Raw genomic sequence first — 20,818 nt, 5'->3', positions numbered from 1 at the left:
TATCCAAGTGGGAGACTGTTGGATTAGTGTCTAAGTCCATAACTATTTTGGTATGTACTTGACCCGATGGTGCATTGTCCTTTTGGGTTGGCTTCACCAAAGCAACTTGATTGGAGAGATAACTAGAGAGAGAGGTTATTATGATTTATTAATATGTTATAAGAATAATATATTAAAGGAGAAATCATATTTGTTTAATTAATATTGGTCAATAATTAATTAAGAATTAATTTTGTGATCAAATGTAATTAATTAAACTAGAGGGGCTAAATTGTAATTATGTGATAGTTGCAAAATAGGGCAATGGTTATCCTTGTTAAAGGATGGACGAATTCAAGGATAAGGATATCCTTAAAATCGTCCAAGGTCCAAGAGATAGGGATTTTCAAGGCTTATCTTATGGTTGCTTGATGGGCAAGTAACTAGATAGGGATAAGGACTGAAACCCTAATCCCAACCCTATATAAAGACCCCTAACGCCTTAGGATTTCGTGCACTTGATCCCTAGAGCATCTAAGGACGAATTTCTACCTCTCTCCTCTCTCTTTATACCTTCTCCACTTGCTTATGGTGTTTGTAAGCCATTAGAGGAGTGACACTTGTGACTCTAAGCCTTCCAAAGTCAATACAAGGAGATTTGGGATTGTTATTGCTACATAACAATCAAGGTAACATTATAAACCTATTCTCATGTTAATATGATTATTTGAATGCTAGAATTAGGGTTTATAGTCTTGGATAACAAGCATGTACAATAGAGAAACCTAGATCCAAGCATTAGGGTTTGTATGAGCACATAGGATGTCTTATGACTAAATCCCATCACTAACTAGATATGAAGTATAGGGAAGAGTACTTACGATCTAGAAGCTTGAAATGGTCGGTTTTGGCCAAGAAAACTAGTGTGTGTTCTTGGTGAAACTTGAAGATCTATGAAAACATGATTTTCATGGATGAAATCATGAGAGGATGCTAGATTAAGAGGTGTATCAACAAGTCAAGGAAGAATACTTACTAGTTTTGAAGATCTAAGGTGAAGATCAGGATGATAGTTGAGAGAGAATGAGGGAAGATCCGCCAAGGAAGGAAAGAAATGAAAGAAATGACCAACACTTGAACATATAGGGTGAGTTTACGGCCCACATGGAGTTTACGGCCGTAAAATACAGTGTGGTAGCCGTAAACTCATGGTCTTGGTGATTTAGGCTTGATCATTGTAGTATAGCTTTAGCAGATAAACCCCTACACTTATCCCTTAAGTGTACTAGGCTCAGAATGCTCAAACAGACTCTAAATTTATCTAAGTGATAGAAGAAATGAGTCTGACACTGAGTTGAGTTGACTGAGCTTTCAAAGCCATAGAAAATTTCGGGTTGTCACATCATCCCCTCGTTAGAGGGAATTTCGTCCCAAAATTAGGGTTTAGGCAAAGAAGTGGGCACGAATACTCAAGTAAAGAGATAAGGATGCTTCCGATTCGATTGATCTTCGTGCCCCTGAGTGAATCCAGGTCCTCGCTTGGCGTTCCAGTGAACCTCCACTAATGGGATGCGGCTTTGATTTGTCTGATTGACCTCCCGGTCCATGGTCACCATAGTTATACCATGAAATTGAGTCTCTTATTGATCTCGATCTCGTCGAGTGGGATTACAAAAGTCCTAACGGAAAGACACTTTTTCAAGTTTGAGGCGTGGGAAGGTAGAATGTACGTTACTGAGTCCTGGGGTAGGTTGGATTTGTGAGTTACAGGGCCGATTCTAGCAAGAATCTCGAAAGGCTCTATGTACCTTGGATTTAGCTTTCCACGCTTTCCGAAGAGTATCAAGCCTTTCCAGGGTAGCCTTTCAAAATAATATGGTCTCACACTTGGAATTCCAAAGGTTTCTTTCTCTTGTTTTTTCTTCCCAATCAAGGGCCACTCCATTCTGGGTCGAAGTCGTAAGAGGCTTCGTAATTCGAGAGAAATTCTGAATGAACCTACGACAGTAGTCAGCGAGACTTAGAAATTTGCAAATTTCCGTAGGCGTCCTTGGTGCTGACTAGTTGTCAATGGCCTTAATTTTTGGAACGGTCTACATGAATTTCCTCCTCGCTAACAATGTGGCCCAGGAATTCGACTCTTTGAATCCAAGACTCGCATTTAGAGAACTTCGCGTAGAGCTTCTCTGATTGCAATGTGTCCATGGTCTGTCGTAGATGCTTTCTATGCTCTTTCTTACTATGAGCGTAGATAAGTAGGTCATTTACAAGGACAATGACGAACTGATCCAAGTAAGGACGACATACCCTATTCACTAAGTTCATGAACACTTTATTTTGTCTTATCCGAGAGGTATCACTATGGACTGGTAGTGTCCGTATCGAGTTCGAAGGTTGTCCTAGGGACATCCTCTTCTAACACTCGTAACTGGCAATACTCAGATCTCAGATCCATCTTCGAAAGGTAATTCGTTCCTTGCGGTTGGTCAAACAATCCACCTATGCGTGGCAGAGGGTAACGATCCCTAATGGAAATCTTGTCAAGGTCTCCATTAGTCGATGCACATACTAACTAATCCGTCTTTCTTCTTGACGAACGAGACTGGAGTTCCCAGGGTGAGAAGCTCGGTTTTATAGAGCCATTACTGAGCAGTTCGTTAAGTTGACCAGACAGTTCTTGCATCTCTGTAGGTGCTAGACTATAGGGAGATTTGGTTATAGGGGTAACATTTGATTGGATTCTAAGTTTATTCACATGACATCACGATCGCTCGTAGTCTTGAGCAGTCTCCGTCCTAAAGTTCATTTTAGGAGTCATATTTGGTTCATCAATCGCCGCTTCGTGTATACGAGTCGTATATAATTAAGATTGGAAAGGCAGTCGAATAAATGATTCTTCTTTAAGCTCACATCCAAACAAAGAAAAGAAGTTAAAGCGGAATCATCAATTCTAAGCCCGTAGAACCTTGATTGTATACCACCCTTGCATATACTGTCTTCAGTGATAGATCAACCGTATGGGTCTTCGAGTTGAACTTGACTTACTGTACGAGTGGTACTCCGGGAAGGTTTGCTAAGGTTTCTTCGGGAAGGACACAAATCATAAGTTCCTCTATGCATGAGTACCTCGGAGTTATGGAATGACGACTTCTCTAGAAAGGCGATTACAGAGAAAGAGATGTACGCACGAAACTAGTATTGTGAGGATCGAATTGACTCAAGTCCCTGACATCGGAGTCAACCAAGCTTGCTATGGTTGCGGTGAAAGCGGACACTTTAAAAGGAGTTGTTCGAAATGGAGGAACAACGAAAGCAACCGTGTCTGCATCACTCTGACCTGACACATCACTTCCACCACCGATGCTGGTGCAAGCCAGATATGTCACCAATAACAAAGAAATCTGGCGCAAACAGAAAGATACTAAGGATCACTGCTGTAGGAGAGACTACTCTATACCGACGTTGAACTACTTGGGCATTTAATTATATTGGACTTATAAACTGTTAAACACTAGTGCAACCCGAGTCTTATCTTTCGCGAGATCCCATCAGACAAGGGGCCCTCGTGCTGCGTATACTTGTTTTTTGTAGTACCTTGTTCGCAGCAGTAGTCTTGTAGTAAATGTAAAGTACTGAAACTCTGTTAGAAGTTGCACTTTTGTGTTGTTTGTAACATCGTTTATAATCTATGTCTAATGCCACTTATTCCGAGTAGTCCTTTATAAAATACTAATTGTATTCATACACATATCAATATATGTTAAATAGGATTCGGGTGTTGTGTTCAAGTCTTCACTTGACACTTAGCATCCTACCAAGCACTTTCCTCTAAACCACTCACTACAGGTGAGTTCATACCCCTTTAACCAACCTTTTAAATGCTTTTACACGCGTTTAAATGCTTTGATGGGGGGAATACAAGTTCAATATCATAATTATTATATCAATCACATGTGATTAATAACTATCAAACATATGGATTTGCTATAGTTTCAAACAGTTTTATCAAACAAACTACTTTTAAATCGTTTTATAAACTGACATCAAGTTAGTATTATTTATTGTTTCAGACCCTTTAAATGTATTACAAAACCTCTTTTCAACTCATGTATTGTTAAAAACCATATCTATACACTTATGTACTAAGTATATATATGTATTGATATGAATGTTGTGACTTCAATTCCAACACTTTTGTGTAGCAAAGGTGTATAATCATACATGGACATTTCAAACTACATTACAAGTAAACTATAATAGGTATAGTTTAGGAGATACTACTTGCTATTCCTAGTACCAAGGGAACAAAGAAGAGTCAGTTAATTCACGATTCTATACAAATATACTACATGCTATATGAAGAGATACTATTACATACTATATGAAGAGAAGCTAGTACATACTATATGAAGAGATACTACTACATACTACATGGGACTGACCATCCTACACCCAGCTGTTAGCTACAGTGGGAAGCTGCACATTGACGGATGTCCTCGGTTGTATTGTTCGGCGAGTTTCCACATTGTGTTTATCCTAGACAAAAGGATACGATTTCAATGATTATATAATTTTCCCTATTACTTTTATTTTGTGACACATTCACATAAACGATGAGGTAGACTATATTTTGATAATAATAGTTATACATGGGAAAAACCTTCAATCATACAGAGAAGCAAACCTTCAAAACAGTCGGGACTTGGTAGAAGACTACTTTTTATACTAGTAGGAAATATGGGATTTTCTAGGGTTTTCATACTTATACAAACTTTTTCATTGAACATTTACAAGTCTTTTCTTTATAGTTTTACAAATTAATGACACTAAAATGCTTATGAATTCACCAGCTTTATGCTGATCTACGCTTTCAAAATAAGTTATATTCTTAGGTCACCAGTAAACAAGTACAATGACCAGGTTTTGAGAGTACGGAGCAGTCAAGACTCGTCTTTTATTTTGATTACTTTATATCATGTCTTATTCTATACAAGAATACCCATGTATTAAAATTTTACTATTAATGCAATGGATGATGTTGTTGCTTGTTTACTACTTTGCACTATTGTGATACTTTACATGACGTCCTCCGCCCCGGAACGTTTCTGCCGTTCTTGGTTTTGGGGTGTAACACAAGACTTTAAAACTTGTCAACTATACCACTTATCTTTCCCAAAAAGACATTGATTCTCTCGTCATCCTTCATCTTTAGCCACTCCAACTCACCCTTTAATGTTTGCAACCTTGCTTTTTCACCAGTTCAATACCTAAGTAGCGAATCTTAATGGAGCCCAAACATCTTTTGCATCCTTGTATTCAGTAACCTGCAAAAGAACATCTTTTGGAAGAGTGGGATAAATTATAGCTTTTGTAGTATAGTTCCGTTTCTCATCCTCATCTTCTTCGAGTACCGTTTTCCAAAGGCAATGTGCTCTCAACATAGTTTCAACCAAGATTGACCATGAAATGTAGTTTGTTTCCATTAATTTAGGACACTGGAGTGAGACACTCCTTTGCACAGGAACAGTTGATGCAACTGCATTTCTTGTCATTTATTGCAAAACTTTCGAGTTTCCACACCGGTCTTGCTACGAATCTTCGGTCCTTTATTTCTTTCTTAGGTGATCCTACCGTCTCTGGTTCACCTGTGTTGGTCTAGGATTAGCCGTTGGTCCTTACTGCAGCTTAACAATCTTCTTAATGTAGGTCTTTAATCACTTTAACTTATAACTTATTGTTATTGTAGCAAATAATAACTAAACCTTGACTTGTAGAATCTTTGGAAGCAAGCACTACAAATTTCGCGCCTCTAGTGGTTCACACCCAATCTAGCAAGAAGGATATTATGGAGAGAAGAGATAGGAGATTGGAGAGCAAAATTTCGGCTATTCCTTGGAATAATAGAATGGCCGAAAATGCTAGGGGTAAGGCTCCTTATATAGTGTAACTTGGAAACCTTAGATAAGCCCAAAACCGATATAATAATATTATCTTGAATTGGTAATCATCTAGCTTCCTAATTATCCTCTACGGATAACTCTAGACACCCTAAAGGCCTCTAGAAACCGTCCACCCTATGTGTGGAGGGTTTTGGTGTAACGTCCAAATTTTTAGAAAAATTTTAAACTTTTAATTTCACAAACATCATCCATAGGAAGTACAAAAAGCCCAATACATATCCATATTATTTTTGAATTCAAAGTACAAAAAGCTAATTGTGAAAACACTAGATAATGCATGCCACGTTATCAAGTCGGGCCCTTTCCCTTATTAACAGAACTACCTGTACCATCCAATAAAACTGTAAGGACAAGCTTAGTGAGTTTCCCAATTACACAAATCATATAATCACATAATGCCATCCTCATACATATACATACATGGTCTCCATGGAGTCACTCTATGGTCTTCAATGGAATGTGATGGGCTACCCCCATGGTCCTAAATCCTCATGCCATGGGCTCCCTCCATGGTCTTGCCAAATGCCATGGGCTCCTCCCATGGTCTTCACATAAGACCATACATAACTTAAAGAATAAACCATTACACACTCCAATACTAATAATCGCATATCAATTTAAGGGTCGACCTTGGTGCCTTCGACCCATGAGCGTGGTGAGAAGACTCACCTCAATACTGCGCGGAAGCTGACTAGGTCGGGACTCCAATATCCGCTCTACACAACCCTATAACAGAAACAATTTCTTAAACAAAACTCAATATGCCCCAAAACCCCTAAAAGGTCAAACATGGTCAAAGACTATGGTCAAACGTCAAAGTCAACATCCATAGTTGACCCAACTCGTCGAGTTCCTCTATTACCCGCACAGTTCATGAAAAATCCCATCAATTCATCGAGTTCACTATTGAACTCGTCGACTTGTCCAAAAAACCAACCTCTTAATGCATTAAGCTGAATCCATCTAAACCGGGGAGTCCAAAACTCAAATCTCTTCCAAAATGATGTCAGAAGGATAAATTTTCCGACGTTACCCTTAAGAACCATCCAATAATAAGTAAACTCAAAACCTAGGCTCTTTTGAGTGGGTCTTAATCCATTAATACCTTAAACTCTCCCAATATAGTCCCAAAACACATATCTAGAGTCCAAAGGTAGGTTAATCACATAAAATTTCCAACTTTACGTCCATGCAAGCTAGAAATGCACTCTAGAGCTTTACGTCCATGGGGCTTGGAACTAATAAAGTTTGCAACTTTTAGCCATGAAAGGTCATGAAGGAGTTAGATCTAGCATAAGAACCCCTGGAACCTTCAATATCTTGGCTGGCCCGACCCACATCCCAAAATCATGCTAAAACTTCCACCAACGAGATCTGGATGATAACAAAGCAAGATGTCAACTTTATACCTCAAGAATACTGCTATTGATGAAGAGTTTATGGATCTATACTCCTTCTAAGCTAGATGTATCCAACTTCCAAGCTCCTTCCAAAGAACCACCAAAATCAACTCTCAAAGCTCTCAGACATTCAATCTAGAAAGGATAAACGAACTTAGGGTTTCTGGACAAAGGGAGGCTGTTAAGGAGGCTAGCCAAGGGGTTTAAGTCATTTATATAGGGTACAACACCCTAAAATTAGGGTTTTATCTTCAGCCGCCAACTTGTCGACTTGGGACTCCCCGACTCCTCGAGTTGGGCTAATAAAACCTGCGGCCACAAAATTCTCAACACCACGAGTTGGAGCTCCCCAACTTGTCGAGTTCCCACAAATTTCCAATATTTTTGAGAAAAAAATTAGACCTGAACAAAGCGTTACATCTGGAGCTTTTTGTTCAACTATTGAACAATTGCACTTTATACCCTACACTTTCAATTAATTCCATTAATCTCGAAACTAATTACAATTAATTTATGATTAATTATTAATTAAATTTTACTATTTCTAATTAATATATTATTCTCATAATATATTAATAAATTATTTATTTCAATTTATTAACCAAATAATAAATCAACCTCTCTCTCCAAAAATCATCATGTCCAACTGTTAGATTTGAGGGAAACCCAAAAAGACTATGCTATTATAAAGTCAAGTTTATAACAATTATATTTATGGGCTTAGACACCTAATCCAATAGTCTCCCACTTGGATAAGTCTATAACTATGATTGCAAGTATAACTTCCGAATCGATCAGCAAGTTGTAGCTTCCAAAAGCCGATGTCAAAGTCTGACCTAGTCACTTATGTGTCCTAAGATAATTGATCATATAATCCTCCATTTTACAAAATATAATTTAGACACGATACTGTTGGATAAGGTGTATAAGTCCAAACTATATTTGGTATGTACTTTGCCCGATTTAGCTTGGTTCATTTGGGTTGAATGACATCATAACAATCAGATAGACAAAATGATAAAAACGACACTTATGATTTATTAATATATTATAAGCTCTAACGTATTAATATGAAATAAAATTATTTAATTAGTATTGATCAAGAATGAATTTGGAATTAATTATGTGATCAACAGAGACTTATTAAATATATGAGGATTGATTGGGTAAATCAGCCATTTTTATATAGTGGACTTATGATCCTTCATTATTTAGATTAGGATAAAACCCATAGGTTACTCCATGGATACTCTATGGAGATTAAAACCCATGGATCAAGGGGGAAATGAAAAGTCATGCACATTAAGGTTTACATGGTGTAACCCTACATGTGACACACTATATAAAGAGCCCCATGGCAAGCAAAATCGGGACTAAGACTTAAGGGTGAGGGCTAGCCAAATTTTGTGCACAAGTATTATTCTCTCAAGTTATTCCAAGAGTTGTGGTGTTGTGTGAAGCCTTTGAGGCATCACATTTGGGGTGATAAGATCACAAGGTCTTAAGGAATCCAAGCAACAAGCAAGGAAAGTAATTCTACTAGTTTTTATATTACATATACCCCAATCATATGCTAGTTAGGATGAAATCTTGGAAAATGAAAATTTTCATGTATAATAGAGAAAAGATAGATCCAAGGTTTCTAGGGTTGCATGCACACCATAGGAGTGTTAGGATGCTCAAAAGTCATCAGTGGTATCCGGGCCTAGGCTTGTTTTCATTATAGTTGATGCAAATTGCTGAAAAAAGTCGAAATTCTGCTCACTGTTTAGTGAACTCGTCGAGTCCATGGGGGGCCTCGACGAGTCCAAGTGAAATCTCATCCTACTCGTCGAGTAGGTTCTTGTACTCAGCGAGTAGGAGGCCGTGTGTGCATATTTTCGAGTTTTGTTGCTAGAATTGGACTAGGATCATTACCCTAAACTGTTTTGGACTTATAAAATCTGTTTTTGATGTTGTAATGATTATGCTAATCCATTTTCAAAGGTTATTATCAAAGTTTCAAGTTTTATATATGTTTATATGATTCTTGAAAATTCTTGATATGAATGTCTATGCATATGAGTTTTGGTAGATCATAGGAATTATTTACAAATTGTTTGTTAGTTTAGTTCGTGATCTAAATGCATTTTAGTGGACTCCATAACTTGTCCTCAAGTATGGAATTCCAAGAGTTTTTCATTAAAATCATTAAAACTCATAAGTTATAGAAATGAAAGGTTTTAAATAGTTTCAAAACTTTCCCTCAAGTTTTGGAATTTGTAAAGTTACTTTAGAAAACTTTAATTTCAATCCCTAGAATTTTAAAAGTTTAAAATTCAACCCTTATACTATTATATTATTAAAATTCTAACAATTATATATACATATATATATATATATATATATATATATATATATATATATATATATATGTATAAGTTCAAGTCAGTCTTAACGTTTGTAGGTCTCATTCATTAAGTTGGTCTATAAGGAGGGTATAAGGTTGTTGCCTATAAAATAGCAGCTTAATTGGTGTCCGCTCTCACCCACCGCTTCCTTGACTGGTGGAGGGTCGTTAGCCGAACGGGTAGGACAAAGACTATAATTTTCATTAAAATTATAATGATAAATATAAAGTAACTAAACCTTCTATAAATTCCCAATCTTAGTTACTTTAGGAAAATGTGAAATTGATGCTAACCCATGAAATTACACTTTGCACCTTGCTAAAGTCGTTAGTGGAGCGTGTGTCGTTAACCGGCACACTAACTTGGACTTAACAAGGGTGGCAGATGGTGGCTTACGGGTTATCATAGATCGGTGGAGTGTGTGTCGTTAACCGACACACCGATTAGGTGATAAAATTAAGAGTACCAAGTTAATTTGCATGGTTATTCACACCTTGTTTGTGATCCTCGGTATCCCAATCACAAACTTGAAGGGCATAATCGAGATTTAAACATGCCATTGAATTATTCATTGAATCTCAAAAGATCTAGGAGTTTCAATCCAATTAAAACCTAATAATCTATTTCGTGTTTCATGGTGGAAATTGGTAAATCTTCATTTACCTACCTTCAATTATTTTGTAGCTTGGATTACGACATCCCTCTTCCAAGTTATAAAATATTATGTTGGATCCTAGCCTTAATATTTCATTTGGGTGTCTTATTAAGGATTCTATATCTATTCTAAACTTGTCTTTCTTCCTTTTCAGATGTCTTCCAACAATGCTTCAGGCTCAAACCCTTATGGCTCCTTCTCTCTCATGAACCTTTTTGGGAGAGTCATCTTTGATGGTTCCAACTTTAATGATTGGATTAGGAACATCAGGATGGTCACTTGTTATGAGGACAAGGAATATGTCCTAGACAAGGAGCGAAAGGAAATCGACGAGTCCTTTGCTACTCCATAGGAGATTGCTGAGTACACTATCCATGAGAAGGATTCCACTAAGGTGTCTTGTATCATGTTGGCTACCATGACAGCAGAACTCTAGAAATCCTTTGAGAATTTCTACCATTATGAGATGCACCAGGACCTAATGGAAAGATATCATCAGAGTGCTTGTCAAGAGAGGTATGAAATCATCTCTTCAATGATAACAACCATGATGAAGGATGGTGAACCCATCACGGGCCACTTGTAGAAGATGCAAAGGTTTGTGGACCAGTTGCTTAAGTTGAATGTGAACTTCCCTGAGGAGTTGGCTATTGATATCATACTGCACTCCTTACCTCCATGTTATGATCAGTTCTGTATGAACTATCATATGAACAAGGAAGAGGTCACACTTAGCAAACTTCAAGTACTTTTGAGGACAGCCGAAACTGGTCTCAAAGGTAAATCGGTTGTATCTACTCCTACCGTATCCCCAGTTCTGGCAATCAGGCAAGGTCAAGGGAAATAGAGGAAGGCCTCTTCGAAGGGAACCAAGGGAAAGTCTCTTGATGGCTCCTTTTCAAGTGGAACCAAGGTTGGTTCTGCTACTCCCTCTTCCAACCTGAAGGATGCTCAATGCTTTTACTATCAGGAAAAGGGGCAGTGGAAGCAAAGCTGCCCCAAGTACTTGCAGGATGTTAAGGATGGAAAAGTAAAACCCACCCATTCAGGTATTTACACTATATTGTCTAAGAAGTCACCACATACTAATTCTGTGCTCCTTGATATAGGGTGTGGAATTCACATATGTTCTTATTTGCAGGGCCTAAAAAGAAGTGACAATATGGAGAACAAGAAGATAAACTTGATCATGGGGAATAGGAAAGCTTCACCAGTCACCAAGATTGGAGTTTATTCTTTATTTCTTAGTAGTGGGTTAATATTAGATTTGAATAAATGTTGTTACTCATCTGAAATGGAGAGAAATATTATTTACTTTCATGGCTTGTACAAACAAGGATTTACTTTTTCATTTGATAATGAATGTGGTGGTATTAATGATTTTTATAATGGTGTTTTTTATTTTAAAGCATTACCTTATGATGGTTTATATAAAATTGTGAATGTTGTAGACAACTTAGGAAATAATGTATTGCATATTGATTCTTCCATTAGTTTGGATAAGGCATCCGTGTGGCATTGTAGTCTTGGACATGTCAACAAGGAGCGCATAGGCCAACTCCAAAAGGCTGGAGTCTTGGATTCATTTGAGTTAAGATCAGATGATAGTTGTGAATCTTGTTTACTTTGAAAAATGACAAAGTCACCCTTCACTGGTACTGGTGCTAGGGGTGAGGGTTTGTTGGATCTCATATACACCGATGTATGTGGGCCCTTCAGAACCGCTACAAGGGATGCTAACCGCTTCTATGTGACTTTTACTGATGATTACATTAGATATGGCTATGTCTACTTAATCAAGCATAAGTCAGAAACCTTTGAGAAATTCAAAGAGTTTAAACAGGAAGTGGAGAATCAATTCGGCTGGAAGATAAAGATGCTCCGATCCGATCACGGTGGTGAGTATCTTAGTATCCAGTTCCTTGACTATCTTAAGGAATGTGGAACTGTTTCACAATTGACACCTCCTAGGACACCACAACTGAATGGTGTGGCTGAGAGGCGTAATCGGACCTTGTTGGACATGGTTTGTTCCATGATAAGTCAAGCTTCATTACCAATCTTATTCTGGGGGTATGCCTTAGAGACTGCCACCCATATCCTTAATCTAGTCCCTACCAAGAAGGTTTCCAAAACACCTCACGAGATGTGTACTGGGAAAGTTCCCAATTTAGACCACATCAAGATTTGGTGTTGCGAGGATTTCATGAGGCATGAGACTCACGACAAGCTTGAACCTCGTTGTGAGCGGTATATTTTCATTGGCTACCCACATAAATCCTTTGGTTACCTCTTCTACAAACCCAGTGGCAATGTGGTCTTTGTGGTAAGGAGAGGAGTCTTTCATGAGAGAGAATTCATAAGCCAAAGAAACAGTGGGAGGCAAATTGACCTTGAAGAGCTTCAAGATTGAAGCGGTGAAGGAACCTCAAACAGTAGCCAACAACTGTTGGACCAATTGACGAGTCTGTACCTATGAGGTGTTCCACTAGAGTTAGGAATGCACCTGAGCATTATTATGGTTTCATATCATTGTTGAAGGTGATACATTGATAAGTGATAGTACACTGATTAATTTAGATGAACCTAACAACTATAAGGAAGCCATGGCAAGCCCAAAGTCTGCCAAATAGAAAGAGGCTATGGACAGCGAGATTCAGTCCATGTATGACAATCAAGTTTGGAACTTGGTTAACAATGTACCGGGTCGTAAAATAGTCAGGTGTAAATGGATCTTTAAGAAGAAGACCTTCATGGATGGGAATGTACACACTTATAAGGTGCGGCTGGTTGCAAAAGGTTTTACTCAAACTCTGGGAGTTGATTACGATGAATCCTTCTCACCCGTAGCAAAGATTAAGTCTATTAGGGTTATGCTAGCAATTTCTACATTTCATGATTATGAAATATGGCAAATGCATGTGAAAACCGCTTTCCTTAATGGAAAGTTGGCTGAGGATGTTTACAAGAGTCAGCCAAAGGGTTTTTTCAATGCAAAGTACCCTAATAGAGTGTGTAAGCTTGAGAAATCCATATATGGATTAAAACAAGCATCTCGTAGATGGAATCTTTGTTTCGATGAGAAAGTCAAAGAGTTTGGCATTTTGAGGAGCAAGGATGAGTCTTGTGTATATGTAAAGGATAGTGGGAGTATAGTTAGCTTTTTGGTATTATATGTGGATGGCATACTACTCATAGGAAATGACGTCCCAACCTTGTAGGAGGTTAAGTCCTGGGTTGGGAAGTGTTTCGCTATGAAAGACCTTGGAGAAGCGGCCTATATCCTAGGGATAAGGATATTGAGAGAAAGGAGTAAAAGACTACTTGGACTTAGTCAAAGTACCTACTTGGATAAGGTGCTAAAAAGATTCAGCATGCAGGACTCCAAGAAAGGAGACTTACTAATCCAGAGTAACGCCAAACTGAGAAGACTCATAGCCCGAGTACAGAGGCTGAGATAGCTAAGATGAGTCGAGTGCCATATGCTTCCGTTGTAGGATCTATCATGTATGTTATGACTTGTACTCGCCCTGATGTGGCTTTTTCTTTGATCATGGTCATCAGATATCAGGGGAATCCTGGCAAGATTCACTGGAATGCGGTGAAGAACATTCTCAAGTACCTGCGGAGGACTAAGGATTGGGTCCTTACCCTTGGTGGGAGTGATGACTTGAGAGTAGTGGGGTATAATGATGGTAGCTTTCAGACTGATAGGGATAATTTCTGCCCTCAGTCGGGTTGGGTCTTTACCCTAAATGGAGGAGCAATTACTTGGAAAAGTTCCAAGCTGGAGACAGTAGTTGATTCAACTTACGAATCAGAATACATAGCAGCAAGCGAGGTGGTGAAGGAGGCAATGTGGTTGAAGAACTTCGTTGGGGACCTTAGAGTTGTACCAGCTATAAAGGAGCCTATGGAGACTTTCTGTGATAACGAGAGTGCAGTTGTCTTAGGCAAGGAACCAAGGGATCACGGCATCCAGGCACATCGACATAAAATACCACTTCATTAGACATCAAATAGAAGAAGGACTCATTGTGGCAAAGAGGGTTACGTTAGATGAGAACCCGGCAGATCCCCTCACGAAGGGACTGTGTAGGGTTAAGCATTTACATCATGCGAGGTGCATCGGGCTGAAGGATGATATTAGTTTTAGAAATTAGATAGCTTTCGAAACTTGTAATAATTGAAATGTAATTGACATTTGATGTTTAAATAAAAGGTGTTTTTATTTACTAGTATGGTACTATCTTGTGTCCATCATTTACAATTGTTTCAGTTTGCATGTTTTGGCTTCCAAAATAATTATGTTATGGTATATCATATTATTCAAACTATCCACATTCGATCGTACTTTGGAAGTAGGTATTGAAATAAGACTGTCATGAATTGGGTTTGTAGATTTGTTTGAATTGTATTAGACATAGAAAATGTTGCCGCAACATTCATGAGTACTCATAAGTTTTGAGTATTGGATTCAACCCACGCTCACTTGTATCACTTCATGGAATTTATCTTGAGTGATCATGAGATGGTAATATCATATAAGTCTTCAAACCAAGAGATATGAGTTGTTGACTATGAGTTGGTTGTACATTTATAATACAAAAACACATCAGTAACTTGATGTTATAAAACATGATGTTGTGTATAATTTGATGATTAGTTAGTACAAGCATATGAGTCGAAGTTTATTTATTCCTTTTAGTCCTTGGAGGATTAAAAGCGATATCTTGGACCCTCTATGATTTTGCTTTGACTTATGTGTCGGGCCCGGTCAGAACTGAATTGATGTGTTCAATTAAGTTCTATGTCAAATAATTCAAAAATTGGGAAACAACCTGCTGGACAATAAGTACGACGTTGTTCCATGTATTTGTCCGGATGATGTATTGAACAGAGGATTATATGGTCACTTATCTTAAATGGTGCATCATCTTAATTCCACGAGACTTTGAAAAATCTACGATTACTGGTCGGATCCTGAAGTCGTACTAGGAGCTATAGTTATTAGACTTATCCAAGTGGGAGACTATTGGATATGGTGTCTAAGTCCATAACTATAGTTGGTATGTACTTGACCCGATTTAGCATGGTCCATTTGGGTTGCATGGTATCATAACAATTGGATAGACAAAATGAGAAAAAGGACACTTATGATTTGTTAATATATTATAAGCTCTAATGTATTAATACGAAATCATATTATTCAATTATTATTGATCAAGAATTAATTTGGAATTAATTTTTGTGATCAAAAGAGACAAATTAAATATATGGGGATTGATTTGGTAAATCATCCATTCTTATATAGAAGGCTTATGATCCATAATTCATTAAACTGAGATAAAACCCATAGGGTCCTCCATAGATGCTCCATGGAGGTTAAAACCCATGGTGTAACCCTACATGCGGCACACTATATAAAGATCCCCATGGCAAGCAAAATCGGGACTAAGACTTAAGGGTGAGGGTTAGCCGAATTTTGTGCAGAAGTGTTCTTCTCTCAAGTTATTCCAAGTGTTGTGGTGTTCGGTGAAGCATTTGAGGCATCACATTTGGGGTGCTAGGCTCACAAGGTCTTAAGGAATCCAAGAAACAAGCAAGGTATGTAATTCTACTAGTGTTTATATTACATATACCCCAATCATATGCTAGTTAGGATGAAATCTTGGAAAATGAACATTTGCATGTATAATAGAGAAAACATAGATCCAAGGTTTCTAGGGTTGCATGCACACCATAGGATTGTTAGGATGCTCAAAACCGATCAGAGACATGGTATGTCATCAATCTCATTTCCAATACTTTGTTTTCCGATTTCTTATTTGTAATGACATAGAACTTCTAATCGAACAAATCAATTTAGTCCTAGTCAGGCCTGACACTATAAGTCAAAACCAAATAACCAGGGGCCCCAAAGATATTGATTTCCCGTTAGGGCAAAAGGAACGAATAAACGTTGACTCATATGCTTGGACCATTTACTCATCAAATCATGCACAACACATTCTATAACATCAAGTTACTAATGCGTTTACATATCATAAATGCACAACGGACTTGTAAACCAAAACTCATATATCTTTGTTTTAAGATAATAAGATGTTATTGTCTCAGAATTACTCATGATAAATTCCATGAAGTAATTCCCTGAGCATGGGTTAATCCAATACTTAAATCTCCATTTCAAAGTACTCATGAACATTGTAGCAATACTATTGATTTGTGTAAAACTATTTAGACAATCTACAATTCAATTCTTGACAGTCTTAATTCACTACTTACTTCCAAAAGTACGAGTGAACATGGAGTTTGAATAATTGAATTATTCGGGAAGAAAAACATGCAAAATGAAACACAAGAATAAACAATTGACAAAACGTAGTAAACAAACTCATAAATAAATCTGTATTATTTAATCACAAAACTTCAATTACATTTACTTTGTTACAAGTTTCAAAATGACTATCTAACTACTAAAACTAATATCATCTCTCAGACCAATGCTCCTGGCATGTTGAATGTGGTTAGCCCTACTCAGACCCTTTGTGAGTGGATGTACATGATTCTCTTTGCATGATACCCTATTCACTATGAGGTGACCTTCTTCGATCTTATGTCTAATAAAATGGTATTTTCTATTGATATGTATTGATATACCATGATCTACTGGTCTGTTTGTCAATGCAACCGCTCCTTCATTATCACAGCAAATTTCCGTTGGCTCATTGATGGTTGGAACACCTCCAAGATCTCTGATGAAGTTCTTCAACCAAATTGCCTCCTTTGATGCTTCACTTGATGATATGTACTCTGATTCGTACGTAGAATTAGTCCATGTCTCGTTCTTGGAAATTTTTCAAGTAACTGCTCCTCCATTTAAGGTAAACACCCAGCCAAATTGAGAACGAAAGTTCTCTCTATCTGTCTGAAATTCGGCATCAGTATACCCAGTTATTCTTAATGTATCACTTCCACCAAGTAATAGGACCCATTCCTTAGTCATTCTCAGATACTTGAGAATATTCTTAACTGCTATCCGATGAGCTTTACCTGGATTTCCTTGATAATGACTGACCATGCTCAAAGCAAAGGACACATCAGGGCGAGTACATCTCATTGCATACATGATATATCCAACGGCAGAAGCGTATGTAACTCTACTCATTTATGCTATCTCTGCATTAATACTCGGACTCTGAGTCTTACTCAGTTGGTATTACTCTGGATGGGCAGTTCTCATCTCTTGGAATTTTCCATACTAAAACGTTTTAGCACCTTTTTCAAGTATGTATTTTGACTAAGTCCAATTAGTCTTTTACTCATGTCTCTTAGAATTCTTATCCCCAGAATATAATCCGCGTCTCTTAGATCCTTCATAGAGAAACACTTTCCAAGCCAACACTTAACTTCTTGTAATGTTAGAATGTTGTTTCCTATAAAAAGTATGTCATCAACATACAATACTAGGAATGTTACTATACTCCCACTAGTTTTGACATATACACATGACTCGTCTTCACTTCTAGTGAAGCCAAACTCTTTGACCTTCTCATCGAAACAAAGATTCCATCAGCAAAAAGCTTGTTTCAACCCATAGATGGATTTATCAAGCTTTCAAACTCTATTGGGAAACTGTTCATCAACAAAATGCTCTAGCTAACTCATGTAAACATCCTCAGCCAACTTCCCATTAAGGAAAGCGCTTTTGACATCCATCTGCCAAATTTCATAGTTATAAAAGGCAGTTATGGCTAGCATGATCCTAATATATTTTATCTTAGCCATTGTTGAGAAGGTCTCATCATATTTAATCCTTGGGGTTTGAGTAAAGCCCTTCGCAACCAATCGTGCTTTGAATATGTGCACATTACCATCCATTTCGGTCTTCTTCTTGAAGATACATTTGGAACCTACTATCTTCCAATTAGGTTGTTGATCAACTAAATTCCGAACTTGGTATTGATACATGGACTTGATCTCGTTGTCCATTGCCTCTTTCCATTTGGTTGCCTCAAGGCCTGTAATTACTTCCTTGTAGTTAGTTGGTTCATCCAAATTTACCAGCGTCTATCACTGATAAATGTATTCCATATATAGTTATCTAAAAACCATAGAAATCAGGTGGTATGCTAACTCTACTAGAATGCCTAAGAGATAATGAATTGTCAACTAGAATCTTTTCCTCAGGTTGAATCCTTGCATCTTTAAAGGTTCCTTCATCGTTTGATTCTTGAATCCTTGCAAGGTCAATGGTAATCCCACTGTCCTCTTTGCATATGAGCTCTCTCTCGCGAAATACTCCTCTTCGTGCTACAAAGACTACGTTTTCACTAGGTATCTAGAACAAATATCCAAAGGAATTTTGTGGGTAGCTAATGAAAATACATCTCTCACTTCTAGGTTCAAGCTTGTCGTGAGTCTCTCGTCTAACAAAATCTCCACAACCCCAAACCTTGATATGTGCTAACGAGGGAACCTTCCCTGTCCACATTTCGTAAGTTGTTTTGGCAACCTTCTTAGTTGGGACAAGATTAAGAATATGGGTAGCAGTCTCTAAGGCAAGCCCCTATCACGAAATAAGAAGAGAAACTTGACTCATCATGGAACGAACCATGTCCAACAAGGTTTGAGTGCACCTCTCAGTCACACCGTTAAGTTGTGGCGTCCTAGGATGGGTCAATTTTGAAACTATTCTACATTCCTTGAGGTAGTCATGGAACTCGATACTAAGACGCTCTACGCCTCTATCTGACCGGAGCATTTTTATCTTCCTATCCAATTGATTCTCAACTTCATGTTTAAACTCTTTGAACTTTTCAGAGGTTTCTGATATATGTTTGATTAAGTAAATATAGCCATATCTACTATTATCATCTATAAACATTACATAAAATAAACTTGTATCCCTTGTGGTGATATGAAGGGCCCGCACACATCTTTTTGTATGAGGTTCAACAAACCATCACCTCTTTCACAAGATCCAATGAAAGGTGATTTTTTCATCTTACCCAAAAGACAAGATTCTCATGCATCATCCAAGCTTGGGTTAAATGATTCCAACACTCCATCCTTTTGGATTTGGTTGATGCATCTCTTGTTAACCTGTCCAAGATGACAATGCCAAAAGCAAGCTTTGTCTATACCATTAGACGAATCAATTTGAAATACACTATTGCATAAATTGTCTACACACATCACAATTTCATACACTTCATCACAAGTAAAGCTTCAAAATAAAAAATACCATTTTTATCCACATAAATTTAACCATTCAAATCATTAAAAGCATATCTAAAACCTTGTATGAACAAGGCATGAAAAGTAATAATGTTTCGTGTCATTTCTGATGAGTAGCCATAATTTATTAAATCTAAATTAACATCATTACTAAGCACTAAACTATAAACTCCAATCTTGGTGACAGTGAAGATCGCCTATTCCCCATGATCAAGTTCATTCTACCATGCTCCACCTCCTCACTTCTTCCTAGCCCCTGCAAATTAGAACAAATTTGAAATCCACATCCTGTATCAAGGACCAAAGAATTAGAAGATGATGAGTTATTTGTTTCCAATTCCCTTTTTCGTTGCAGTAAAAGCAAGTGGCCGCTTTGGGATCAGAGACATGAGGAGCATCAGAATTGGATTAACCTTTAGGTACATTTCGTGATGACCCATCATGAGACTTTCACTTCCATTTTTTCTTTGGAGGACCTTTCATCTTCTTCCACTTCCATTGACCAATGGCCAGAACAGGAGCACTAGCAGGAGTGGAGGCAATACTCTTCCCCTTCATACCTGCTTCAACTGTCTGTAGGAGGTTGCACAATTGAGCCAAGGTGGTATTACTATTGTTCAAATGATAGGTCAAAATGAACTGATCATAACAACTTGTTAAGGAGTTCAAGACTATGTCAACCGTCAACTCCTCATCAAAATACACGTTAAGCCTCATAATGCGCTCCATGTAACGTTGCATTTTCTTTACGTGGCCATATAAAGATTCACCCTCTTTCATTTTTCACGACATGGGGGACTTTACTACCTCGTATTTTTCCTGACGAACTCGCTTGTGGTACTTCTCCACAAGGTCCTTGTTCATCTCATACGACTAGTACTCGTCATAGAATCTCTGCAACTTAGGGTCATCACGATGACCATGATGTAACCAACTTTTGTTGCATCATTGTAGTGCCCCTTGTAGGCGGCTAATTCTTCAGGGGTGGCCTTCTCTTCATCAATCTCAGTTAGTTATTTCTCAAGGACATACTCCTTGTCCTGGAAACGAAGTACCATTTTGATTTTGCGTATCCAGTCGTTGAACTTTGTGTCATCCAATGTCACCTTTGAGCATATGTTCAACAAAAAGAAGTTTTGATTTGAGGAGGAGGAACCAGAAGCATCATTTGGTGAAGACATATGTAAAAGG

At 37.8% G+C, this 20,818-nt stretch overlaps 1 protein-coding gene across 1 annotated transcript; it reads right to left on the bottom strand.

The window, feature by feature from the left end:
* Window positions 1–20,077: 20,077 nt before the first annotated feature.
* On the bottom strand, window positions 20,078–20,407 carry LOC145050083 (uncharacterized). Its single transcript, XM_078998390.1, has one exon. It carries the CDS (start codon window positions 20,405–20,407, stop codon window positions 20,078–20,080), a length of 330 nt encoding a protein of 109 aa, XP_078854516.1.
* Between the last annotated feature and the right edge of the window lie 411 nt (window positions 20,408–20,818).

Source organism: Lactuca serriola, chromosome 5 (assembly GCF_051521515.1).
Source record: "Lactuca serriola cultivar US96UC23 chromosome 5, Lser_US96UC23_V15, whole genome shotgun sequence".
NCBI classification, from domain to species: Eukaryota; Viridiplantae; Streptophyta; class Magnoliopsida; order Asterales; family Asteraceae; genus Lactuca; species Lactuca serriola.
This window is presented reverse-complemented; position numbering and strand designations above follow the sequence as displayed.